The sequence below is a fragment of the Lates calcarifer genome, linkage group LG23 (genome assembly GCF_001640805.2).
Source record: "Lates calcarifer isolate ASB-BC8 linkage group LG23, TLL_Latcal_v3, whole genome shotgun sequence".
Classification (NCBI taxonomy): Eukaryota; Metazoa; Chordata; class Actinopteri; family Centropomidae; genus Lates; species Lates calcarifer.
In genome coordinates this window covers 9,194,519-9,221,067 of record NC_066855.1, presented here as the reverse complement: position 1 = coordinate 9,221,067, position 26,549 = coordinate 9,194,519, and the positions used below count along the sequence as shown (strand labels likewise).

The following is a 26,549-nucleotide window of genomic DNA, read 5'->3' as shown; positions in this document are numbered from 1 at the left end:
TGAGGCATGCAGCTCGCAGTGCTGCCTTCAGAGGCTATCAGAAATTGTGCAAATACTCAGCTCACATCCATGATCCAACAACGAATTTTACACAGTTCCCTAATGGTCAGAAGCTTGTTGGTAGTGCAAAAGTTAAACAATTCATTTGTTCAGTTCTCAGTTTTAGCAAAATCATTTACTAGATGACTTAAAACTGCTTCAGCATCCATCCATCTACCCATTATCTGTATTGTTTAACCTTAAGGGTCACAAGGGGCTGGAGTCAATCTCATATCTGACATTGGCCGAGAGGCCGGGTACACTCTGGACAGATCACCAGTCTATTGCAGGGCCTAATACTCAACAGTGATCATAAGTAATGGTTGGAATAACCTGACAGGGTTCCATCAGTTAGAAATTTGCTGCTGGGCCTTTATTGATGTCCTCCAGCCCCATCAACATTATTTTAGGAATATCCTCCAAGTGAACACAAAATGTCTCAAATAACAAAAGTGTCAACAAACGACACATTACATTTTGACACAGGGCTCCTTTACAAGAGGGGTCCACATTATGTATTAATGCAGGACCAACCTTATTATCTGTCTTTTACTGTTTGTTTGTGGTGCAAATGTAGAAGATTTTCACTATTTTACTAAAAGCCAAGGCCCCCAGGAGGCTGTTGCCTAATCCACGTTTTCTCTTCTTTATTTCTTTCCAACTAATATTTCTCAGGATTACATTATGCGAATTCTTAGACATTAGAGTTTTACGAGGAGCACTTGAAGGTAGCACGGAGAAAGCGAGAGAGAGAGAGAGCGCGAGGGCGAGAGCGAACTGACTGACAGAGGGGGAAGGGGAGGCACAATGAGCGATAGATTGGACGGAGCGGAGTGATAAAACCTAATGTGTGCCAGTCAGCTGGAGACGGAGAGAAACATAGAGCGAGAGGAGGAAGAGAAAACACAAAAGGAGCCAGTCTGGTGTTGTAACAGGAGCGGCGTCGGGTGTAGAGAGGGACAGACAACAGAGAGAGAGACGCGCACGCTGAGGCTGAGAGGAGCCTCAACAAGGTAAGGATGTTTTCTCGTGTACTGACTTAACTCTGCACATTTTTTTTCACTGTCTGTGTGTTTGTGTCTGAGAAAGAGCGAACCTGATAGCTCCAAAGACTAGTCTCTCTCTTTTTTTAAAACTGCAATCTAGACTAAGCAACCTCATTCTGTTTTGTGCACGAGAGCTGTGAAATCCACGTGTTTTTAGGCTTTATATGAACTGACGTTTACAAATTTCCAATTTCAGATGTCTGAGTAAACCATGTGGATGTCTGACTGTGCTGCATGTTAATGAGGGGTGTGCATCACCTGTGATTGATGCCAACTCCAACACTAGATTAAACTGTGACAGAGGAGAATGCTGAATGTGGTTGTACACCATCCTAGACTGATTAAATGATTGGAAAGCCTCCTTCTGTTAAATTAAGAGGGGGAAGCTGATCAATATGAACACAGCAGAGTGCTCTGTGACCTCAGTGAGAGGTTGGTTGACAGGACAGGCCTTTAGCTATGACTTGGTCATGCTTTGCTGCAGGGCAGGACAGGCTCTTTTTTATGGCTTTATTGGCTTTCAGGAGAAGCAGGTGAGCCAAAGAGATTCAGTGAAGGTCAGGGTCATGCACAGTGGTTTAGTAAACAAAGACAGAAGGAAAAATGGACTTAAACTCAATCAGAGGAGAGAGGGATGTTAGACTTGGACTATCAGCTCGTTTTTCTGATTATGCTTCTGTATTTTAGGTGAAAATGAACTTGTAATGTAAGTGAAGCAGACTAATTGATTGGTAAGGGTGCATTGTTTGTGGGTGGGCGTTTTGTAGTTGGTGACAGTGCCCTGGGCCAGAGGTTCTGTTTGAAGCACCCATTTAAAATGTCTTTTTGGAAAGTCAAGGAAACCACTTCAAAGACACACAGAGGGACCACAAAAAGGTGCAGAATATCACAAAGAGATACAAAATGACCATGGAGAGCTGCAAAGCGACCACATTGAGATGCTAAATGTTTGTGCCCAGGATCCCATTGTCTCATAATCCATCCATGCGTGTTCTCTCTTACACCCTGTTTTTCTGTGCATTTACACATATCATTATGAGCTTAGTGGGAGTTTAACATATCAGCGACAAGTCAAAAACCTCTAAAGTTTGGCTCCCCACCAGCCAGATTGGCACTGACAGCCATCATGTCAAGCCAAACCTTTTTTGGCTGTTGAAATTCTTGTTTGCCCTGTGAAAAGAGACATTTGCCTGTCTGCACACAAATGTGGGTTTCCTCTCCTCAGACACGGAGCCAAGTTCAGTCTCCCAACACTCAAAGTGATCCTTTATCCTGCTGTGTCTCGGAGTGGGCGTGTTGAAGGTGTTTTGAAGTGATGTTCTTCTTATAAGCTTCTTAAGGGCTGTCTGGCTCCTGACCTCCTCTGCACCACAGTTGATTTTATTTCTAGCGTTTATCCATGCAACAGTTGAAATCTAAACAAAATCAACAGGTCAATGCATAGCAATAAAGGTTAACTTTTAACGTTTGGTCACCAGAGTTATCTATTCAGGAACTATTTTCTCATGTTTAGATCAAACAGAAGTCTTCAATTTGGGATTGTAAGAACAACGATTGGTTGATCAACAGAAAAAAAAGATAGGCACCTATTTTGTCAGTCACATTCTCTGGTTCCAGCTCCTCAAATGAGAGTATTTGCTGCTTTTATTTCATGTCATATATCATTTTAAGCTGGATATCTTTGGGTTTAAAGTAAAATAAGACATTCAAACACATTTCTTTGGGCTCTGGGGAGCATGGTGGATATTTTTTCATTATTTTTTACATTTCATAGGCTAGTATAAATACTGTCTAATACTTATGCTATGTTTTTTTCATTTTCTTAAGAGAATAGAAAGCGTTTAATTTTTGAAATGAGGGACGCACTATAAATCCTTCGTGGAGTTGCTACAGCATAGATTAGATTATAATACTGCTGCAAAATGTACAGCAGGCAACTTTTTTTTTTTTCCCAGGCGGATATTGGAATGAAATCTGTCATATCCAAACATGTCAGATCAGCCATGTGGGTGGCATCATAGGTGGTGGATGGACTACACATACACAGCACACACACACACAGAGTGGTGGGCAGATGGCATCAGCAGTGTGTTGGCGACCTCGCCCCTCTCTGTCTCTCTCTCGGGACCCGTCCAACAGCAAATGAGTCTGGCAAACAGGTGGCGTGCTCGCATGTTTGTGTGTGTGAAGAGAGAGGACAGTGACATAAGGTTTAATTCTCTGTACACAATGTCAGTATAACAAAGTACCAGGCTTGACTGTAGACTGTACTAGTGCCTAGTTTAGCAGGTGGATGAATAATTTTGTCACAATCCTCACGTTTTGTGAAGACAAATGACATAGAGGCAGACCTGGAGAGACCCCAAGGACAAAGTTAACCAGTGGAAAACTCAATCACTCAAAGCCTGTAAGGGGCAATGAGTGAGGATTTTACTGTCAGTCACAAAGCTTAGTGATGCATGAGGAGGAGGCAGTTAATATGAGATGTTGTCATGATCGGACACGCTCGTGAACAGCAGCATTCAGGGGGAAACCATGAGTAGAAACATGAAATAATAAAAGCCAATAACAAAACAATAAAGAAGACACAGCCAACAATCGCACCATGCTGCCATGGAGACATGACAGATCAAGTGATTACCACAAGGTCAAAACTCTAAGTAACAAGTAGTTTTCTGTATAATATTAAACAGTTTTTTATTAGAACTGAAGCAGACACGTGGCTTGTTGAAGTGTCCTTGAGCAGCTCCCTTAGTCCCTCCTTTAATGAGATGAGGTGAGGTGATTTAAAAGAAAACTTGCCAATGGGAGTCAACAAATTATGAATTATTCATTTTTAAATAAAATCTGTATGCAAATGTAGTGGCAAACTATGAAATATTAATTAATAAACCTGAGTTAATATAGTGCATGTAAAAGTATGCAGATTGACTATAAACCTGGGACCTGCTGATACTGAGGACTGACGTCCGGATGAAAGTTTCAGCATAGCATAAAGACTGGACATGGGGGGGAACAGCTAACCTGGCTCTGTCCAGAGGAAACACATTCTGCCTTCCAGCACTTCATCACTAATAAACATGTTGTTTCTTGTTTGTTAAACATGCGCAGAAACTCACAAAGTGCTGTTTTTGGACTGTGTTTGTTTGGAGCAGTAAGTTCATCGAGTCTTTGCTAACTGCCTGGCAACTACTCATCCAGGAAATAGTCTGGTGCATAAACCCTTGTGAACGGCAAATTAGTTGTTTTTACACTTTTGGTTTTTGTTTAGATTAAATAAACAGGATATAACTTGTTATTTAGTCAGCTTTAGATGTGACATTAGATGGATTTTGTTACCTGTGGACAGAGCTGAGCTAGCTGTTTTCTTGTTATCAGTGTTTGTGCTAAGCTAGCTGCCTGTTTGGTGAAGCTTCATATAGAAAGTATATATGTAAGCTGTATATAAGCTGTTACATATGACATTAAATTAACTATGTAGTTGATTAAATTTTTTACAAACTAACATTAGATAATGTACATCTGAATAAATGCTCTGTAAGGTACAGAGTAAGTTTAAAATTGCCTATGCTATGTAAACCCTGAACTTTGTGCCCTTTATTGGGTCAGTTTATGTCTACTATTGTGTAATTGTGAGTATTTGTCCAGGAGAAAGGTCCTGCTTCCGACAAGTATTAGCACCGGCATACTTTTTTAAAGCATGATGATGAATTGAGATTCCAGATATGTGCCTGTGATTTAATGTGCATATGTGTGATTAAGCCCATGGGAACTAATAAAAACCTCACAAGGAATTAGGTTTACAGTTTACAGTTTAGTATTAGACAGAGAAAGTCTGCAAATCATCACATTAGAGAAGCTGGAATTTAGATAAATTACATAACATCATTATCAATTAATTTACATGAATAATCTAATCAGTTGTTTCGAGCTTCACTTTTTTGTTGTAGAGTTCTTCTTGCTGAAAATACAAATAATCTTTTTCTTATCAGTTTGTATATACTGAAAAGCTATACTGAAAAGCACAGAGTTACCTTTTCAGTACAGCCCCTGCTACATCCTCACTGCTTTTCAGTTTCTCCTCTAATCTACCAGTCCTTTTCTTATCTGCACCATTGTATTTGTTGAAATCCTCAGTGATGCACACAGCCGCAAGCGCTGCTGTCTCAAATCAAGAAGGCTAGATAATACCACCATATGGCCGGTGGGAACCTTAAGTATTTAGACGATAGAGTTAGAGAGAGGGGGAAAAACTGATAGATGTTGGCTTTAATCTCCTCTCAGCCTCTTGTGATTAGAGAGAGAGAGTGAGTTGGATGGAGGGAAGAAGAGATGGAGAAAAAGAGGGTCAGGAAGTGTGCGGGGAGGACGGGTGAATGAAAGCAGGGAAACACAGAGGAGGAGCGAGAGGGTGTTTTACCCCAGAACTGCTCGCTTTGTTGTTTGAAGTTTTCTCAATGGAGTGGGGGTTGTGTGATGGCCAACACACGGCAAAAACAAAACAGACTTTCATTTTAATCCAGGGAAAATGCTGGGGTTTTTTTTTGTTTGTTTGTTTTGAATATGAACATTTAATGATAAATTAACTCTAAATTTGGAAAGGACAGAGGGCTTTAAGTTTTTGTGGGTGGCCAAGAAACTGTATAACTTACCTTTATTCTATGCCTTTTTCAGGCTAATTATCTTACACCCCCACCCCACCCCCATAATAATGTTGTTTTAACTTCTTTTAAAATCATTTCTCATATGAAGTTGAATGATTTGATAGAGCTCATGGCAGCAGTCCCACATTCAGTCACAATTTCACAAACAAATCTAATCTGTCATTCCTTCGTTGTGAACCTGTTAGTTCACCAAGCTTCATGGATATCCTGCTGATACAGAGACAAATAAATAGACATACGTGTATAAATATTACCACTTTGGCTCATTCAGTTAGTTGAAGCTGTACAAATCTGTAAGCTTGGCAAACCGTGCGTGCTTCTCGCCTGATCATGTGCAGAATGGATTTTTTTTAAAGTGCTATGCTGCCGAGTGAGTGAATGAATGAAGGGACAGACATGCTGATGGTGGTGCAGCATTAGACTGAATCAATCTGGGGGTATTACTATCAATGCCTGATTGAGGGGCACTCACAGGGAGAGAGGTCAAAAGTCATGGCACACTCTGGCAGTGATCTTAAGTACACATGACGCATAATTACGAGACGTTGGTGATCCTAGACTATCTGTGAACATGCGTGCATTCACTACACTACTGTAAATACTGTGAATATGAAGCTGGTTGCTGTTTTCCATTGATTCCAATTTTTATGCTAAGCTAGGCTAACTGGTTTCTGGCTCCAGCTGGATATTTAACAGAGAAGAATCATAGGATCCTCTAATTAAGTCTTGGCAAGAAAAGAAGTGTATTTCACAAAATGTCCAACTATTCCTTTAAATGTTGAAATACTGTTTATTAAATGCAGAGCAGAACAGATGCAAATTGACGATTTATTGCTGGTTCATCCTTCAGTAAGTTGAATGGAAGATGACTTAATTCTCTCATTTGTTATAATGCCATCAGCATCCATATGTTGCTGATTGTCAACATGCAACATGGAACAGACAGAGAAAGTCAATTAGCATGTGTAATTCCTCTTTTAGAGCAGCTTAAAGAGGATGTTTTTCATCACTACTCAGCAGTCTTAGGCTCAATTAAACACATTACGCTTTAAACATTTTAAACATGGCTCTACCCTGGGCTTTATGAACACTTGTCACTAGCTAAACAAAGGTCTGTTTGTGCTGTGGCTGCTTATTCTAATTGCCACTTTGGCACGTTGCCATCCTGTCTTCAATCAGTGTTTTTCCAGGCTAGAAATTTCCTTGGCAGCTGGTATGTTTTCACCAGCCCACCAGGGAAAAATGTGACAATGAAGTGACAGATGAACACAACAAACAATCAATGTAAGATGATTGTAAATTGCTGTTTTGAAAAAATTGGCAAAATATATGGCACAAGATGACAGGAGAACACCAAAAAGTTGTGATTGTTTTTAACAACTTTGAGATTCTAAAGTTGAAATTTTCCTTGTCACTTGTCACTTCTGTAAAAATAATCAGCATTAACCTGGGAAATCCATGAGGCTGACAGAAGTCTCTATTCATCTGTCTTAACAGTAAATACATTTGAGGAGAGCTTGGAGCTTGCCACGTTGCCACATACTGATCAGTTGCTTCTAGCTTTTGTTTATGGGTGCGTGTTTGTGATAATTATGGACAATGAGCCAGATTGATTTGCCTGCTTTGTCAGAAAACTCTGCTTCAGGATTGTATTGTTATTTCCAACTCAGAGGAAATGTCACAATGAAAAACAGAGTTTGTTTCTCATAGACCACCATGTCTGCTCCATGTCAAGTAATTTGTGTCTCTAACTACTTCATATTGATCTTTTTTTAATCCTTATTGTATCTGTTCCCAGTAACAGGTTTTCCAGTCCTGTAAAAAAAAAGTAATGATGAAGAGAGGTTTATGTTTTGTCATGCCTGGTTGCTGAGATTACATGCTTCCATTATAGCATAACATTATATCTATTCAGATCCTCAACGGTGCAACAGGTGGCTGCAATGAATCTGGTACACTGTGGGTGGAAAATATACACTTGACGATAGAAAGATGGAGAGTTGACTGAGGAGCTTTCTTCTGTCAAGCTATGCAGGGAGGTCTAGATGTAGGCAACAATGTCACCAGAGCAAAGAATTTAGCTCCAAAAAACCAAGATGCACTGTTGTTGATGTCTGTTGCTTGTTGTTGCTTTTTAGCAGTGCTAATGTGGGGTGGACTTTTGATTTGATTTAATAGTAAATGTTATAAAACCTTACCTCTGATTCTGCTCTGTGTGCCTAGAGTTGATGCTGTTTTGCTGGTAAAGATTGATGTGATAGATACCTTCTCTCATGAATGCCCCTCAGCCTGCAGATAGTGTGTAGGATGAAGCCTGAGCACACACATACACACGCACGCACACACACTACTGTATGTTCACCTGTCATCTTATTACTCTGACCCTCCCACAGATGTATGTTACTTGCCCAAAGCCCAGTGTTTCAGCCTCCCACCCACGCAGCTGGTAGTTCCAGGAGCAGTTATAAGGTCAGGGCAGGTATACAGCATATGGGCTTTAAGGATGCACTGCTGCTTCACCTGAAGTACGACTGTTTAATTACCTAGATAATGATCCAACAAGCTCGACAGGGCGATTTGATACTGACAGCTGTGGAGGAAAATGTACAAAGTAGTGTGATTATCTTTGTCTCTCTCTCTCTCAGGTATAAAAGATAATTATAATATTAGATACCCTTGTTAGTGGCACATTCTACTATTTCTACCTAAATATGTTCCCTTCTGGGAAAAGATGCTTTAAATTCTTGTTAAGACACATGGAATGCTGTAATGTTGATCATGGTTTGATTTAAATTAAGGACCAGTGTTTGATAGGATCCTTCATTTGTGAGAGGTCTGTTTTGTAGCCTTAAAATACCTTTGGTTTTTAGGATTCTAACAGATTACTTTCATAATTGACTAAACTATGGACTTTGTTTTCAGTGAATCATTTAGTCTATAAAATGTCATCACAGTGTCTTAGATCCCAAGATGAAGTCTATTTCTTCTTTTGTCCGACAAAACCCAACAACAACAGCAAATCCTAATCTATGCCACTTTGATCAGAAAATGTTACTCTTGGTTTTCCACATTCATGTATGCACACTGGTTAGGGTAACATACTGTGTTATGCACTTTGCTTCTTGTCTGAAATGATTAATCAAAATTGCTGCCGTTGCAGTGTTTTCTATCAGTTGATGATATGGATTAATAATAGCTCTAGTTACCAGTTTCAAAATATCTCACATAGTGTTGCCTGTGATACAATAATAATGCTGACGTCACAGTAGCACACAATAGAACACACTGGGACATTAATGAGCAGGGTTGTAAGACGTCTGTTGTTTGGAGTATGGGCAGTGGACTTACAATGGTACATGAGTAACTTTGATGCAAATATCCAAATGAAAATAAGCCCTGAACAAAAGATAATGAAAATCTTGTATTGATTCCAGCTTGAAGCTAAATGCATCACTGCATGCAACACCAAAGTAATGAACTGAATGATGTGACATAACTCAAACAACATTTCATTGAATTAATTATCTGTGAGACACATTGCTATTATGGGCATTTCCATGGTAACAGCCAAGGTGAGGGATCCTATAGGACAAAAGTGGTCACTGTTATCTGACTTCACTCTGCTCTAGTTTGACAGTCACACAGTATGAAATGAATGCTTTACGCCTCAGTAATGAGAGCAGCTATTAATTATACTGAAATCTCAGCACAGTAATGGGATGATTCATCACTGTCAAAGCATGGTTGGTCGGCTGCCCTTTCAAAATGTATTTACATTTTGGAGTCATTTTAAATGAGAAATTATATACTTCAGTAAGTGCGTGCTGAATTACCAAAACCTATAACCTCACAAAAGATCAGATTTTTTCTTTTTAACATCTTGTTGGACCTATCAGTATAATCCTATAGTGCAAATAAAAAGAACCACCAAGCTCCTATTTTTTCAAGTCTGTGTAGTTTTAGATTAATCTCAGCAACTCTGTGAAACAAAAAGAATTCTGAGAATAAAATAAAAACTGTGAGGAAAACCCTAAATTCTGATTAATGCCTTTTTTTTAAGTGTGGATCTAAGCCTCTTCCCTAATATGGAGTCATAATGTGTTATGTTTTTAAATTTTTTTTCTCCCCCGTTCACAGCTTTTTCACTGTGGCCAACAAGAAGAGGAGAGAATTTAAAAGAATCAACCAGCTTTGTTTTCCCTCCCTCCCTCCCGTTCTCCCCCCTCTGCACCCTCCTCTGAATGATTGAAGCCATGCCCATCGTGTCTGCAAGCACAGGTACAGCCAAACATATGCTCGAGCTGCTTGTTCATTCTCTCTGATGCTTTATATGTGCTTGTAAATAATGCACATGCTGTAATATCAAGCATACATTACTGGAGAATAATATTTTAAGAATGCTCTTACTGTAAATGGTGTTGCTAGCAAAACAAAAACAAAAACAAAAAACAAGGTATCAACTCAGACTTTCTGATGCTTTTATTTCATTACTGTATTGATGGTGTATTTCTTATAATAGAAAAGCTTCTTGATGGACAGCTGTGTTTGAATGGATGACTAATACATGACTCCTGGTGTATATGATTCATAGGGCTGCATGAGACTTTGGCCCTGCTCACCTCTCAGCTCCACCCAGATGCCAACCATAAAGAGGACCTGGTCTTCCTCAAAGATGTCTTCAGTGAGAAAAGCCTGGGTTACCTCATGAAGGTACAGCAGATACTATATCACAGTAGAAATGACCTCTTGATATTTGATATGTGACTTTAGCCCAAAAACCATGTTTGACAAGGGGAATTCCAGTCACATAGTGTATTTCTTTTCATTAAGAACAACATTAAAGACAATAAAGAGAACAGAGCGCAAATGCAACAAAATGATCAGACTGACCCTTTATTAATAGATTGTCAGTTTCGACAACAATACAATGGCAGACTGGAAAAATTTCATGTACATTAGTTAGTTTTTGTGTGTGTTTGTGCACATCCGCCTGGTTACTAATTTGTTGTACATCACAGATCCATGAGAAACTGAAGCAGTATGAGAAACAGAGCCCAACTCCAGTCCTCCACAGCGCCTCCTGTCTGGCAGAGGACGTAGGTGCAATCTTTCTACAAACTAAATCTGAATATTTTAAAATAATGTAATTACATAACAAGTATAAGTAAGAATTTCTAAGGAGATGTGGGACAACATTTTGAAATATTTTTTGATTTTCTGCTTCACACCGTCAGCTGGCAGAAGAGCTTCAGAATGGGCCGCTGGAGGACGATGAGAGAGAATTGCTCCTCCTGCTGAGTACTCCTCACCTCAAGGTAAACTCACACACACATGCATATTGCGTCTTTCATCGCACATTGAGTAGCTGATAAGTGCCCGACAGTGTCTCTTTTCCTTCCGACCCAGACACCCTCTCGTTCCCCTTTGAGGTTCAATATCTTTAATGCTGTTTCTTCTCAGCACTTTCACCCTGAGTTGCTCTGATTTCCCTCTAAGTTGATCATCTATTACATAACACCAGCGTCACAGCTGTCTGAACCCCTTCCCCTGTCCCACAGACACAGACAAGATTGTCTAATTACCCTGATCAAGTGATTATCCTCAAGTTATTGGCTTTCTGGGGAGTGGGGAGAGATGACGGCTGTGAAACCTGAACACTCATTTCCCAAAAGTAACAAGTGAAGGAGACGTTATTCCTTTTTTTTAGTTTGTGTATAACTTTTCTCTCCTCTAGATTTGTCATGTTTTCTTATACACTCCAAATTCCGTGGCTTTTTTTTTTGGTGTATCATTTGTTTGCATGTCATTTTTCAGGCTTTTAAATCTGTCCTATCTTTGCATTTGTTTGTCTTTTCACGCAGGCCGTGCTGTCAGCCCATGACACGGTGGCCCAAAAGAACTTTGACCCAGTGCTCCCGCCACTGCCGGAGGATCTGGACGACGACCTGGATGAAGAGTCAGTGAAGATCGTCCGCCTGGTGAAGAACAAAGAGCCCCTGGTGAGAGTCGACTCAGACCTGAAGACAAAACAAGACCTCCTTGGTCCCTCAACTGCTACTTTTCTCATGCCTTCAAGTAAGGCTTTAAAACTCGATTTACTTTAATGGAGCAGCTCTGAGGCTTTAGAGAGCTCCAGGGTGTGAATGTGTGTCACTGTGGGATGCTATAAAAATCTGTGCTATAGGAAATCCTTCAAGCAAAGGAGAAAAAATAGATATGGTGCTAACTTGTCTGAATCACTTGCTTGAAGTGCCACCACTTTGCCAGCAACAGACACATTAAAAAGCTAAATGCAACACAGTGCAGTTAGACTGAGAGATGATAAAATGTGAAGTGCAGTTCCAGTGATTTTAACTTTTTTTCTCTCAGTGTTCTGTCACAACCTGATGTGCAAAATGTGTTTGATTTGTATCCAACCCACATCACATGGGTTGGATAATAATGATAGGTATGAGCTGGACATAAGGGAATAGTTTGACTTTGTCATGCAGCTAACACTACAAAGTAGGGCTGTAACAATTCTCCAAACAAACAATTCAGTTCAGCATAACCAAAATGTTCCCATACCATTGACTTGAATGTCCAGTCTCTGGGTTATTTTTCATCTTGCGTTAACTAACGTTGATGGAACATGATGCATGCGGCTAGAAGACAATAAAACAGGGCAAGCTAATAGTTTAAATAGAATGACAATAATTTTGTGATGTTATAGTGTTAAATGGCAGCGGGTTAGGATTGAGGAAAGTATTGCAGTTCAGTCCTTCTGTATCGTGAAACAAGATTGTGGACATTTGTATTGTGGTTTCAATCTTCTACAATCTACAACCAAGCTTCAGAAAACTTGAGAAGTAGGTTGCAATGCCTTTTACCGACATATCATCCTACCAGCACAACAGAGAAGTAATCTTGATGATAAGATATCAAAACCTCCAGTCACACAGAGTTTTGGCATTTACTCTAACAGGTTATTGATTGATTACACACAGGGAGCAGCTTTTACCAGTCTGTCAGAGGATTGTATCGGCTCAGTGAATCCGAAGATTAGATCTGTGTTTGGAAATCTGATTTATCGTTGCGTCTTTTCTACCAGGGAGCAACCATTAGGAGAGACGAGGCGACGGGAGCCGTAATCGTGGCCAGAATCATGAGGGGAGGGGCAGCTGACCGCAGTGGTGAGACCGACAGTGTTCACACATCAGATACCGTAGCTCAACTGTATTCTTTCATTATCTCTGGGGGGAAAAATAAATAAGGGCCTGGCTGCAGCAAAGTGCCAGAAGAAAATAATCTGACTCCTATATGTCGAACTTTCTTATCACTACTGATACACTTACAGAGAAGTGAGGAGATTAAGTTGTGTAACCCCATGAACTGTCAACAGAGATCAAATCCTTGAGATTAGTGCCACAAGATTGCATATTTTGAGATTACAAACAAGGGTTGCTTGTTGGCTGTTGCCATGGAGATGTTATCTATTTTATGCCAACAGAAAATTGTCTTTTTTTGTTGTTGTTGTTGACATGCGAGCCTCATCCTCTTAGTGGTACTGCCCTTACTGGGATTTTCCTTTGCTTTATTTTTCTTGGCTAGTAGGTCTTGTTTTTGCTTGACCTGTTTTGTGGGTGTGTGTTTGTGTTTCCAGGTCTGGTGCATGTTGGGGATGAGCTTCGAGAGGTCAACGGAAACCTGATAACCCATAAAAGGCCAGATGAGATAAGTCAGATTCTGGTAAACAAAGCCTTTCATGTAGCATCAGAAGATTACTGTGGATACAGGGGATGGTGGTGCGGCTCTGATGTTTTTTTTTTTTTTTTGTTTTTTTTTTTTATATCAGTCCCAGTCACAAGGCTCCATCACACTCAAAATCATCCCAGCAGTTGTGGAGGAAGACAAACTGAAGGAAAGCAGGGTGAGGACTCTCTAATATACAACCAGTCAACAACCACTTTTTCCTCCCCCTTGAGAGTTGGATAAGAAGATTTATACCACTCTTTGTATACGTTCATTCAATATAAGGCTACAGCCAGAAGTCGGTTAGCTTAGCTCAGCATAAAGACTGGAAACAGGAGGAAACATCTCATCTAAAGCGAGCATGGAAATAAGCACATTTCCCAAATTGTCAAACTACAAACAACCTCTAATGGAACATTCCTGCTCCCTCCAGGTCTACCTTCGGGCTTTGTTTGACTACACCCCCTTTGAGGACAAGGCCACGCCATGCCAAGAGGCAGGGCTTCCTTTCAAGAGGGGAGACATACTCCAGGTGGTCAGCCAGGAGGACGCCACCTGGTGGCAGGCCAAGAAAATGGGCGACTGTAACCTGCGCGCTGCCCTCATCCCCTCCACACAGTTCCAGGAGAGGTAGTTGGCATCAAATGAGCTGTGAAATAATAACTTATTACCTTTTACTACATTAGTGATAAATCTTTTTTTTCTCCTCCCAGGCGCTTGAGATACAGGATGAAAATGGGTTCCTTTCCTGCTCCTGTGTCCCTGAAAACTCCTACGTGTAAGCCTTGTTTTACCTCTGCAGTCACGATTTATCCTTACTAACCTTACAACCATAAATGTACAAGAGGCTTAGATCTACAGATACAACTTGTATTGCAGGTCAAATCCAATCTAACCAGTGAGGTACAGAAAGAGAGATTATGTAAAGAGAACAGGGGATCTGAGGTTAGGCTCTGGGGAAAAAACAAACAAAACTGTAATCCATCGTTTCATTCCCTAATCCAATTGAAAAAGTGAAATGAAACAGTGGTTTAAAGAACAAACAGTGGTGATTAAGTCAGTTATTTGCTTGTATCCAGTTGCATAAAAGCTAAACTCTTTAACTCTCACTAAGTTTAAAAAAGATGTAGTGCCATTGAAGGTGATATTGATCCAAATGTAAAAAGCCATTATCTCCTATTTACTTTCTTTGATAAACATACATAAACATAGATGCAATTTAGTGAATTCCAGAAAGTGTACTTCATAATCATGTCCACTAGGAGGTGCAGAGTGGTGGTTTTAATATTCTGTCATGCTAATATTCAGTGATACTCCTGTGATATTCCTTGCATTGCTGCCCTCAGATGATCGTGCTGACAGAGGTATGTAGAAAAACCCTCAAGTTAGAGCACAACTCTCATCCTTGGACTGACTGTGTCCTCATGACTGAATTTCTCTATGAAATTCTTCATCAGCGTCCCACCTGAGACTCATAGATTCTTGTGAAGTCCCCCCCCCCGGTCCTTTTTTTACAGTTGTCTTTGCATGAACAAAACCCTCCCATCCATGTTGTCAAAGTTACTGCACTTAACCTGCTTTGTTCTGACGTTAAAGAACCCTCAGCTTCCACCTCTCCTCCCTCCTCTTACCCTGTCTTCTCTTCCTGCTTGCCATCCTACAGAAGACTGTGACAGTGAGGGTGCTCTGAATGGAAAGGACATAGGTGAGGAGGCACAGTCAACGAGTTTCTACTGATCACTGCAACATCACATTTCTGCTGTATCTGTGTGCTAATCCATCCCCTCTTTTAGAGACTGCAAAGTATTTGTTGTGCTGCTTTGGTTTTGATTTGAGGGTCAGGGTAGATAACAGCTGGTACGTTCTTCAAAACTCAGCAGCAGATTCAGACACCTCAACACGACACTCTAACTTTTTTTTTTTCCCACCATGGCACATGACAAGAACCTGATCCACTGTTGTCCTCACAGCCCCAGTTAGCAATCTCTTCATCATCAGGCTTCCTGGCTTCTCTTCTTGACTCAATGTGACTGTGCTTCAATGGGTCTGAAAAGCATCACCACAGCCATTTTGACCTGGACCTTAGCTTCACATAATTTTTCAATCACACAGATCAATTCAGACCAAAATCACATACACAGCTTCACTTCATGTCTGTAGACGTTTGACACAAGTAAATTTTACATTTTAGGTGGATGTGTCACGGCTTTCTTAGTTTACATTTTCTTTAAGCTTATTACAAAAAGTTATGAATTCATTTAAAAATAAGAGTCTGACTGATTCTGGATTTTTGATGGGCAATACTAATATTTTGAGCATTCAAAAAATTGGATACATTTGTCTTGACATATGTATTTTTTTAATCAGCTAAAATATGAATAATCTTTTATGATAAGGATCTGTTCGAAATGATCACTTACAGAATTGTGACCAAGATATTTACTGAGTGGGACAGTTCAGAATACATCATTACATCATTTCTCTCTTGATGGTCTGACTACATAATGGACTCTAGTAAACACACAGGTAAGTGAGAGGCAAGTAGCTCCACAGTGAAGTAATTGTGATGATTTTGGTTTGATCTGTGTAAATTTGACAATAATGTGAAAACTGTAGAGGTTTAAAATGGCTTGTGTCAGGAATTGATAAGTGGCAGCCTCTTTGTTGTGGGTGCATTTTCACTTTGTGTAACTAAGAAAAGAAGAAGCCCAGTGCATTATCTGTATGTGTGTGTGCGCTCAGTTACTCTGCCAGGCTTTTCGTGCTGTAACTACCGAGCTTCTCACAGCGTCTTTGTGGCAGCTCATTTATTGCATTGTGCCTCGCAAATGCCCTCTCCTCTTCACGTTACACGCCAAAGGTGCTTTGTCTGTGTTTGGTGAAGAGGTAGACTCAGCATGCATGGCTTCAAAGCTTCTATTCTGTACAGTAAGCTGGTTGAATAACTGGTCTAATATGAGCTGTAGTTTCTCCCAAGAGTAAGGCAGCCCCTGCCTTCTGTGGCCATGCTTTCTCATGGGATTTTTACTCAGGTACTCTTACTGATTTCTTCTGGTGGTGTTCAGTGCGTCTGTGTTGTGTGTTTTATGGCGCAGGATTTCAATTTAAATCAGGGAGAGTAAGATATGTAGGAATTTTTATTTTGCTCTTTATTTAACTTTTCTTTCTTAATATCAAGTTGTCGTAAAGGCATTGTGATTTGTGACAGACTTTGAGATCTCAGTCTATCTCACATTTGTACTCGTGTGTCTGACCACAGCCAGCCTTCGCAGAAGTTTCCGCCTCAGGAAAGATCGTCAGGGTTCGCCTGGAGAAGCTCACACTCCAGATGCCAATCACACAGAGTTTCTGATTTATGAGGAAGTAACACAATACCTGCCCCGACCTGGTGAGAGGCCCCGCCTTATAGTACTGATAGGTAGGTCCACTGTGGGGTTTGGTGACACTGTAGAACCTGCACTTGTAATTTTAGGAGGAAAAACTGCTATCAAACTAGGCTTGCCAGTTAAGTAAAATACTGTTGCTGTTGTGCATGCAGGCATACTCCCAGCACATGATCATCTTGTCTAACAGTCTATTATGTGATTTGTATGGTTACAGGTTCCCTGGGAGCGCGGCTCACCGAGCTCAAACAGAAGGTGATCGCAGAGAACCCTCGGCGCTACGGGTTGGCTGTGCCTCGTGAGTCTCAATTTAATTTTAAAATATATTTTCCCTTTTGGTCCTTTTTACTCTCCAGCTGACACACAGTCACTCTGCAGAGGCAGGTATTTCTTTCTGTGTCTGTAGCGTTCACCTCAGTCAGTCTCTGCAATGCTGGTGATGCTGGGATTCAGATAAGATAAATATACTGCTTGCAGACATTGTAAGATGAGATTGTGATTCGTTAATAGATCATCAACTGCATGTTACTTCAAACCTCTATATGCCATCAAAATAGCTGAAATCCATTTACATAAGATCATTCCACTTAAAGACAACTGTATATTTCAGTAAGAGCGGGTTCTGCTCTGCTTTCAGAGGCTGATCAAATGCAAAGATCTGAAATCTTCATGACTCATGCATTAGTAATGCATTAATTAAGCATCTGTGTTGTACCCTTAATATCAAGTGTTACTCCCCTTGAACATTCAGACGTTGATTAATTGTCTTTTCTCCCACTCTGGCCTCCTGCTGGCTGTGTTTCAACATGCGGCCCAAAGACACCACTCGAGCCAGAAAGTGTCATGAGAGAGAGGGGGTGGAGTACCACTTCATCACTAAAGCGGCTTTCGAGGCCGACATCCAGAATGGCAAGTAAGTACCAAACCCTGAAAGGAATATTTTGTAAAACAAGCAATTAAAACAAAACAAATGGTTTGCTTTATATGTAAGAATTCAGCCTGTGAACAAGAAAATGATTATTTGAAGCCTTCTAAAATTTCTAATTACTTGTTACTTTTTCTGAATAATTAATGATGGTACTGTCTCTGCAGGTTTATCGAATATGGGGAGTATAAAGATAATCTGTACGGCACCAGTTTGGAGTCCATTCACAGAATTTTGCAACAAAACAAAGTCTGTCTAGTGGATGTGCAACCAGAGGTGAGTGCTGAAACTGCAGCTCTGCTAACCAAATATATTTTGATACAGTTGCATTTGCTGGCAAGTTTTAATACACATGCCAGGACTTAGTGAATTGTACAGGAGCATGTATAGACACAGGGTCAGATAGTGACACCTCCTTCATTTTTTGAATCCATCCGCCAGCATAAAAATAATCATGATCATTGATTGTCAGCTAGACATAATCATTTCACTTAGATTACTGCAGCTCATTTTATGTCTGACAGTTCAATTCAATTCAAACAGAATGCAGCAGAAAGGATTTTAATTAATGCAGAACTAAGGCTGCATATTCCACATTTTAACATCACTATTCTGACCGTTAATTAAGAGTTGTTAAGATTTTACTTTTCATGTTTAAAGCATGAGTAAGTCTAGAGTCTGCCATTATGTAGAGGGTGTAGTTCACTGTGAAGTAAATGGTGCTGTCCTACAGACTCTGTCAGCCTCGAGGATTATTGGCTTTTAAATCTCCTGACTGTTCTCCCTACTTTTGGTTCCTCTGTTAGATTGAAGATAGTTAATGTGTATGTACTGGTAATGTTTAAATTTTAGATTTTGTAAACTGGAAAAAAAAAAAAAAAAAGAAAAAAGAATGGCTTCGTTGGTAACTTGGTTACATTACATGTCTCTCTCACACTTGGTTTGAATTGGACTTCATTTCTAGTTTAAACTGAAAATTTTATATTGAACATTTACAGTACTGTCTGAAAATGCTAAGCCCCTTCTCTTTTAAGTACCACATGCTGTTACAGCTGCCTGCTGAAATTGGTGTTTACCCCCCCACATTCAGGCACTGAAGAGTCTACGTACACCTGGCTTCAAGCCTTACATCATCTTTGTACGGCCTCGCATCTACGATTCTCAAAAGAAACCACTTGGCTCCTCTTCCTCGCTCAGCTTAGGGATCACGGTGGGTTGCATGCCTGTGGGGAAACTTGAATAACAAATAGGACCACTGCATCATAAAGGGGATCTAATTATAGCCTCTACTGAAGAAATGTAACTTATCCCTGTTAGTTTTTTTCCCACCTGTGTGCATGCTCTGAATCTACATCTCTCCTTCCTTTTGCTGACTAGGAGGAGGACTTACAGGAAATGAAGCAGTCAGCGGAGCGGATGGACGAGAGCTATGGCCATTGGGTGGACTATGTCTTGGTGAAGGAGGACCCAGTCAGTGCCTTAGCAGAGCTCCAGGTCGTACTGGAGAGGGTGCAGATGGAACCTCAGTGGGTGCCTGTTTCCTGGGTGAGGAGCTAGTGTGTTTACCCGAGCCCAACTGCATCATATTGAAAAATTGGGCCACAATGCGAAGACAGAAAAAACTGCAGGGAGCGAAACTAGTGTTTACTGCCATGTAACCATCCCACAGATACAGGTTTGTGAGTTGAGTGGAGTCACCATCATAAAAGAACATCTGCAATGACTGAAAGCTGCTTTTTCATCAGTCTGAACATCTGATTAGATTGATCACTGTAAAATAACCTGGCTAGTCATACAGGTGTGGTGCTGGTGTACATACTGTTTATCTAATAGTACAGTGGCAGTATAACAGCTCTGACAGGCATGAAGTACATGCATGCAGGACAAAGCTCGTAAAGCAAGCATCTGCACTTGTGTGATCAGTACTGAAAGATATCTACTACATTTAGCAGTTATAATGTGAAGTGCCATATTGAACATGTTAAACCAATGGATATAACTGTAAAACGAAAGAATGAATCTGCATCTTTCATGCTGGAAACTGTACTTACGTTAATGTTACCTGATTTGGCTTTGACAAAAGTCTGAATTAAACAAGAAACGTGTTGAACTTTTCTCTTAGCACTGCTACTTAAAGGCATTTAGTTGAGGGAAAAAAAACACTTCTGAGTCATCCAGCATTATTTGGGGAAACCATTTACTTTAGAATGACTTATGTAACAATTACAAACCAAACCATAAACAAAAGAAGAAAAATATACATATGTGGTTGCGTCAAGAATACACAAGGCCTTTTACTTCCACAGCTTCTTGATCGACATGTTCTTCTCACTGTCTTTCTGCATCACCTGGTAAAGAGCAAGAAGAACAGTCTCAATAAGAAGATAGGTAGGTACAGGTAGAAACGTTAATTATAAGAATAAGTCTTGAAGGGTAATGTCAATATTTTTTAACCTGGATGTTATTTTCCTATGTTTTTAGGTGTGGAGACAAATCTTTGAAGTTGGTGCAGTATTGAGCAAGAATGGTGTAGCAGGCCACTGCAAACAGCTGCTGCAATGTAATCCAGTGGGCAATTGTCTGTATCAACGCAAGTCCACTAAAGTGCTTGCTTTTTTTTCCCATTGACTCAGATAGTTCTGAGTGTGACAACATTATGGACAGGATTCCTACAGAGATAGACCTATTTATTCCTTAACATAAAGGTCTATCTGTAGGCATCCTATCCATAATGTTGTCAGACAATAACAATCTCAGTCTGTCGGTGGCAAAACAGGCACTTTAAAGGACTTACTTCGGCAAGATCAGCTACCTATTGGATTACATTACAGCTTGTTTGCAATTCCAGAGCACAGTTCTTGCTCAATACTGATTCCACAGATTCCAATGATTTTCATCTGTCAATCGTTTACCCCACCAAAACATGGGAAAATATGGCCCAGGTTTAAAAATATAAGTTGTGGGATTCACTTCATGGTATACAAGGTTGGAGAGGTGGTTATTCTACTAACCTTAGCCACAGCCATCTCAAAGTCCTCCTGGGTGACGTGAACTCTCCTCTCTCTCAGAGCGTACATACCCGCCTCTGTGCAAACACCCTAAAAATACAAACACACCATAAGGAAATTAAATTTCGCACTACCTCATTAAACACCATGCTGCTACCATTCAGTGTGCCAATTCTCACCTTAACCTCAGCACCAGAGGCTCCAGGCATCAGCTCTGCGATCTTCCTCAGGTTAATGCCACGTGTCAGGTTCATCTTCCTGGAGTGGATCTTCAGGATGTCCAGACGGGCCTAATGGTGGGCAATTTAAAATAAGCTCAAAAACTATACTTCCTGCAGCATGTGTTAAGTTTGAATGTACTGTCTAAGTATCTACCTCTTCATTTGGAGGAGGGAACTCAATCTTCCTGTCAATCCTCCCTGGTCTGAGCAGAGCGGAGTCCAGGATGTCAATACGGTTGGTGGCCATAATGACCTGCAGGGACATAGAAGGTGCATTTTAGTCAAATTTTAAAAATGTTTATAGTCAGTAATTAGCATGCTTGGATAATTAAGAGCAAATTAATGTAGTTGTCACTGACATAAACTGAAAAATGTCCTTATCTGTTTAAGTGTCTAAGCCTATAGAGGATACATGGGGGTTTAAGTAAAGCGTTACCAAAGAAACATACTGTATTGTGGCTGCCTTATGTAAAACCACATTTTAGTATGCATAACAAAGATTTAAGCAAGTATACAATGAAACATACTGGGGAACTGTTCTGATGTGTAAGTTCCTGCTGTCAAACAACAAAAAAACGGAGTCATTGTGTGTGTCTGTGTGAGCGACACCTTGATGTTCTTAGTTGCCTCGAAGCCGTCCAGCTGATTGAGCAGCTCTAACATTGTCCTCTGCACCTCACTGTCGCCACCTGAGCCGCCCTCCAGACGAGACGAGCCGATGGAGTCGATCTCATCCATGAAGATGATGGAAGGAGCGTGCTCTCTGGCCATGACGAAGAGCTCGCGCACCATACGGGCACCTGAGACAAGGTAGGAGGGGGGCATTGAGGTTATACAACCAGATGCTTTTAATAAAATCTAATTAAGAATGGATGTGACATTGATTACAGTATTAATGAGAGAGACAAAGGAGCTCACCCTCTCCGATGAATTTCTGGACCAGCTCAGAGCCAGAGACCCTGATGAAGGTACAGTCAGTGTGGTGGGCCACGGCTCTGGCCAGCAGGGTCTTGCCTGTGCCTGGGGGACCATACAACAGCACACCCTGCAAACAGGCAAAATAGAAATCAGGACCAACTATACACAGATGGAGACAACAGACTGTATGACCAGAAGTGCAATAATCAGTCAATTGTGAGAAACTTCGTCATTTCAGTCTGTTTTCAACCAACAAGGACACTCGTTCATCTGAAGATGCAATGATGGTGACAGCACTATATTTGCCCTGATGTCTCCTTATCAGCTGTAGAGCACACCTCTCTATTTTAATTTAAACCTTATTAAGGAGGCAAGGAAAAAAATAAATTTCTCTTTACTTTAAAAACTGGTACAATGTTTAAAAAAAAAAGTGTACTTGTATACTATTAACTCTCTTGTCAGTCGCCTACCTTGGGCTGTGCAATGCCCAAAGCCTCAAAGAGCTCTGGGTGCTTGACAGGCAGCTCAATAACTTCCTTGATCTCCTTGATCTGCTTATCCAGGCCACCAATCATTTCATAGGTGGAGTCTGGTACCTTCTCAACCATCATGAGGGACACCAGAGGGTCCACCTTGTTGGGCAGGATCTTGTGCAGGGTGTAGCTGTCGTTACGCAGAGCCACACGGCAGTTTGGAGTCACCTGGTGCATGAGTGACAAAGACACCATAAAATATTTTTGGATTAATGTTTTGCACCATGGAATCTTAGCAACTGATTGTACAAATTTATATGTCTCTATGTGATTTGGTATTCAGCCTTGTGCTTAAGTTACAAGTTAAAGGGACAATGTTTCTTTTTGCAAATATTCTGTTCCGAGAATCTGGTTCTAATGAAGACAACAATAGGAAAACTATGCAAGTATTTTGCAACTATTATTAAAAGGACAACAACAACAATACTTACATCATTGATATCAATGTTCTTGTCCACGTCTACAACAAATTTTCCTTCTGGATGTACCTGAAAATGGTGAGGGGACATTTTAATTTACAATGTCAACTAACATAAAAAAAACTTGAAATATGGTGTGCTACAAAAATCTGTGGAAAACAAGGACACAGCATACCTTAACCAGCACTTTCTTTTTGTCCATGACCCTGACCACTTCACCTACATAGGATCCCTGCTCCTGCAATAACTGCAGCTCCTCACGAAGAAGACGCACTAAGAAAGGAGAAAGACCCAAACTTGACTTTTTTTCAAGCAGCACAATTTCAGTACAGCTTCATTTGACTATGAGGAATTATATATTTGAATGCACTGATGTTACAGTAATGACCCACAGTGTACCTTTGGCATTGAGCTCATTCCTCTGTGCCTGCAGACGTCTGAGATTCTGGCTCTTTTCATTCACTGTCAACTGTTGAGAGAACAGCAGTTCAAGATTGACACAGGCAACCAGCAAGAGTCATATTACCAGTGAATATATTATTATTTTCTCACCTGTAACTCTTCTATCTTAGACAAATAATACTGCCGGAGACCTGAGCCACCTTTACTCTCACCCATTTCCATCTGTCAAAAGAAAAATCATCAAAGTTTAAACACAGCTGAGAGCTCTAACAGTAATGCAAAGAAGGATAGCAACCAATTACTACTATTAACACTTAATACACAGAAAGTTGTTTTCAGATGAATATTTGGTCTCTAAAACTGAGAGACATTGTTTAAAAAAATCTCCCGTGTTAGTTTCAGGAAAATCTAATTTCATCTTTTGTTCAACAACATCAGATACATTAAAGATATCCAATATTCAGCACTGTAAAACAGCAATTGCTCACATTGTATTTGCTTGATAAATGACAATTTGAACAATTTATCAACAGAACTGCTGTTGATTTCTTATCCAGTATCGACTAAATTACAGAACTAATGTTGAGTCTTTTCAAAACACATTAACCACGCAAATGCAATGAATATCTCTGGACAATGTAATCGCATCGAGTCTGGTTAGCAGTGCTACATTGTTAACTCAATTCGGATTTTTAAAGGCAGCAAAGTGCAGTACAGAAGCAGTTTGTGCAAGTTGATGTTAAGGAACTCTCCAAAATTACTAAGCTAGTTTATCAGCTAACTAGCATTAGTTAACATTAGCTAGTCTTAGCTAAACCCTGACATATATGAAATAACGCTTGGTGGCTATTGTTGTATTGTGCCAAGTTGTATTAAGCCCCCGTGGTGTGTTAACGAAGTAAGAAGAGAGGAGATTGTTACCAAAATACAACTGCCAGTCATTCAGAGAAGCTAACTGAGCGTATAACTGACAGTGAGCCTCGGCTAGCTTTGTAGCTAGCAAACGGGTTAGCTACAATGAGACAGCAAACCGGCAGCATACTACTCATTCACTGCCTTTACGTAGACTGGCATTTTAATATTCACAGCACAGTCGCACAAACACTCGGTCTCACAGCGATTTTAAAGAAACTATACAACTTAACGCATAATCGCGGCGTTTCTTTAATAATACAACGAGAAAATCAACAAAACGGCAGAAAGAAAATACACCTACATGATCAATCCCGTCGACCTCCATCTTGAAATTTCTGCATCCGCTTGAGAACAGGCGTATCCGGCGGAATATTTTTTATAAAACAAATACACACATCGCCGCCTATAGTCCTGTTTTAAAAGTACATCATATCTTTTTAACCCCCGCCGTGAAACACGAGTTGTTTTGGCTTTCAAAATCACTAGTATGTAGCTCTTGTAAATACTTTTCAGCAAACCTAACGTGACCTCATGAGTTAACATATTGTCACATATTTGCTTTGCGTCACTCTACATGCTGAGAGACAGGCCGGTTCTACGCAGGTATATATGAAGGGGCACTCAGAAGTGTGAAGGGAGCATCGTTGGTACCATGGATGTATTATTAGAGCTCTCATAATACATCCATGGTTGGTACACATCATGCTTTATTTTCTGGGGGACTATTGTACACACATTTTGTGGAGGGCAATTTTGCCTATGACAGTATTTTCCCCATGGAATTGGGTTATTTATAAGCCACTCATCAGCCTTTGTTCTCGAAGATATTTTTTAAATTAATATATTAGCCTCTTAGGGATTCACTGATATTACTCTGTAGGTGATTTTTCATAACTCATTACTAAGTATTAGTAAGTATAGTTTATGTGATCTGTGTCTTCACATTTATTTATTCATTCAAGGCTTCAACTGTCTCAGTGTGGCAAATCCTCATCATGTAGAAGAACAGTTGGAGCTGGTCGCGATGATGAAGCGGGACCTGCAGTACCTTCACCTGAAGTTACCGGTGATACTGATCATCTTCTCCGCCGCCCACAGATGCCAGTGAGAAATCGAGTAAAAAGTATATTTGAGACCCTTTAACCCACTATCAAGGGCAACACAGCTGCTGTAGCTAACTACAGTATACATATATGTTTCAGGAGCATGCTCATTGGTTTAGGCGGACCAGAATCGGCCAGTCAATCAACGTTTTTCTGCCAATGTTAGCTGACGTATGTCGTCATTGGCCACGACGTGCCTTCTCATTGGCCACAATCGTCTGGGAAAGGCGCCGAGAAGGGCGGAGAAAGGAAGTCGGAAAACATATTTAAACCAAGTTTGTAGTATTGCCTCTGTTTGTCAGTACTGTGAGAAAACGTCGTCACCGAAGAAGCCTGGATGCTAAAATAAAATCTAGAGCTGCCTTTCGACGAACAGGAGTGAGACTGGACATTAAACACACTTGCGGCGCAAAGGCAAGGCAAACATAAGGCAAACAGTTAACGGCTAGCGTTAGCATTAGCGTTATCGGAGAGCGTTAGCATTAGCTGCGAGCATTGGCATTAGCATGACCTTGTAATGATATCGTTTAATTCCATTTTCAGTGGTTTATATCGCGTGGGTAGCAGTGTGTTTGTGTTTCTGTGACTGAGGCGCCCCTTACATGAGTTGTGGAGCCACAATGTTGCCACTGGTTTGTGGCTATCTGTGATCATTTTATATCATTTTGCGTCTACCTGGCTGTTTTACACCTGGGTGTTAGCATTAGCTTTAGTGGCGAGGATTAGCATTAGAGTCGAGCGTTAGCTTTAGCCTTACCTTGTCTTTGGGGCTTCTCTCCTTTTTATCGTCGTTTTTGTTTTCGTGGATTAGTGTTTCTGTGACTAAAGCGTTCCTAACATGAGTTGTGGAGGGTTGTAACTGTTTAGTAGTCAGTTTGTCCGTTTACAACTCTGCTTTCATCTCTTTACAATAACTCTACAGACATTTTACTGCTTCTTTGTTATTTTGTGCTCCATCTTGGTCATTTTAAGTCAGTTTTTGGTAGATTATCATGTCGATGTGATTATTCTGTGTCTATTCGCGGTGGTATTACATTGTTTTGCATCATATTGAATCTTTGCAGTTTTGTGTCTATTCCAGGTAATTTAACCTTTCTTTGTGGTCATTTTGTGTTTCACTGTGGCAGTTAAGCATCTCATTGTGATCATTTGCATTTTCCATTCTTTACGTCTGTCGTTTTGTGTTCAGCTTTGTGATAGTAATCTGTCCCTAGCCATCCATCGATTCCCTGTTGCCGATAT

At 40.4% G+C, this 26,549-nt stretch overlaps 2 protein-coding genes across 3 annotated transcripts; one reads left to right on the top strand and one right to left on the bottom strand.

The window, feature by feature from the left end:
- Positions 1–789: 789 nt before the first annotated feature.
- mpp3b (MAGUK p55 scaffold protein 3b) lies at positions 790–19,902 on the top strand. 2 transcript variants are annotated; one of them, XM_018661596.2, is made up of 20 exons: positions 790–1,052; positions 9,887–10,027; positions 10,341–10,459; positions 10,768–10,845; positions 10,984–11,064; positions 11,611–11,748; positions 12,840–12,921; positions 13,392–13,477; positions 13,584–13,658; positions 13,914–14,110; positions 14,194–14,258; positions 14,827–14,844; positions 15,144–15,185; positions 16,447–16,512; positions 16,740–16,898; positions 17,081–17,161; positions 17,683–17,776; positions 17,956–18,064; positions 18,879–18,998; positions 19,166–19,902. In XM_018661596.2, the coding sequence occupies exons 2-20, from the start codon at positions 9,991–9,993 to the stop codon at positions 19,343–19,345; spliced, it is 1,827 nt and encodes a 608-aa protein (XP_018517112.1). In that variant the 5' UTR covers positions 790–1,052; positions 9,887–9,990; the 3' UTR covers positions 19,346–19,902. The 2 variants fall into 2 exon arrangements, with proteins under 2 accessions (XP_018517112.1, XP_018517113.1); XM_018661597.2 differs by lacking the exon at positions 16,447–16,512.
- Positions 19,903–19,968: 66 nt separating this feature from the next.
- psmc5 (proteasome 26S subunit, ATPase 5) lies at positions 19,969–24,599 on the bottom strand. Its single transcript, XM_018661598.2, has 12 exons — positions 24,506–24,599; positions 23,440–23,511; positions 23,287–23,356; positions 23,063–23,160; positions 22,900–22,956; positions 22,406–22,636; positions 21,936–22,062; positions 21,627–21,817; positions 21,172–21,270; positions 20,976–21,086; positions 20,800–20,886; positions 19,969–20,136 (listed from the first exon to the last, which is right to left on the bottom strand). Exons 1-12 carry the CDS (start codon positions 24,527–24,529, stop codon positions 20,083–20,085), a joined length of 1,221 nt encoding a protein of 406 aa, XP_018517114.1. The 5' UTR covers positions 24,530–24,599; the 3' UTR covers positions 19,969–20,082.
- Positions 24,600–26,549: the final 1,950 nt, after the last annotated feature.

Coding starts and splice junctions, on each gene's coding strand:
- mpp3b (XM_018661596.2), top strand. CDS start 9,991: ATGATTGAAGCCATGCCCATCGTGTCTGCAAGCACAG. Junction 14,111..14,193: donor TCCACACAGTTCCAGGAGAG/GTAGTTGGCATC, acceptor TTCTCCTCCCAG/GCGCTTGAGATACAGGATGA. Junction 17,162..17,682: donor CTACGGGTTGGCTGTGCCTC/GTGAGTCTCAAT, acceptor TGCGGCCCAAAG/ACACCACTCGAGCCAGAAAG.
- psmc5 (XM_018661598.2), bottom strand. CDS start 24,529: ATGGAGGTCGACGGGATTGATCAT. Junction 21,818..21,935: donor CCAGAAATTCATCGGAGAGG/GTGAGCTCCTTT, acceptor ACCTTGTCTCAG/GTGCCCGTATGGTGCGCGAG. Junction 20,887..20,975: donor CCTCTGGTGCTGAGGTTAAG/GTGAGAATTGGC, acceptor TTGTATTTTTAG/GGTGTTTGCACAGAGGCGGG.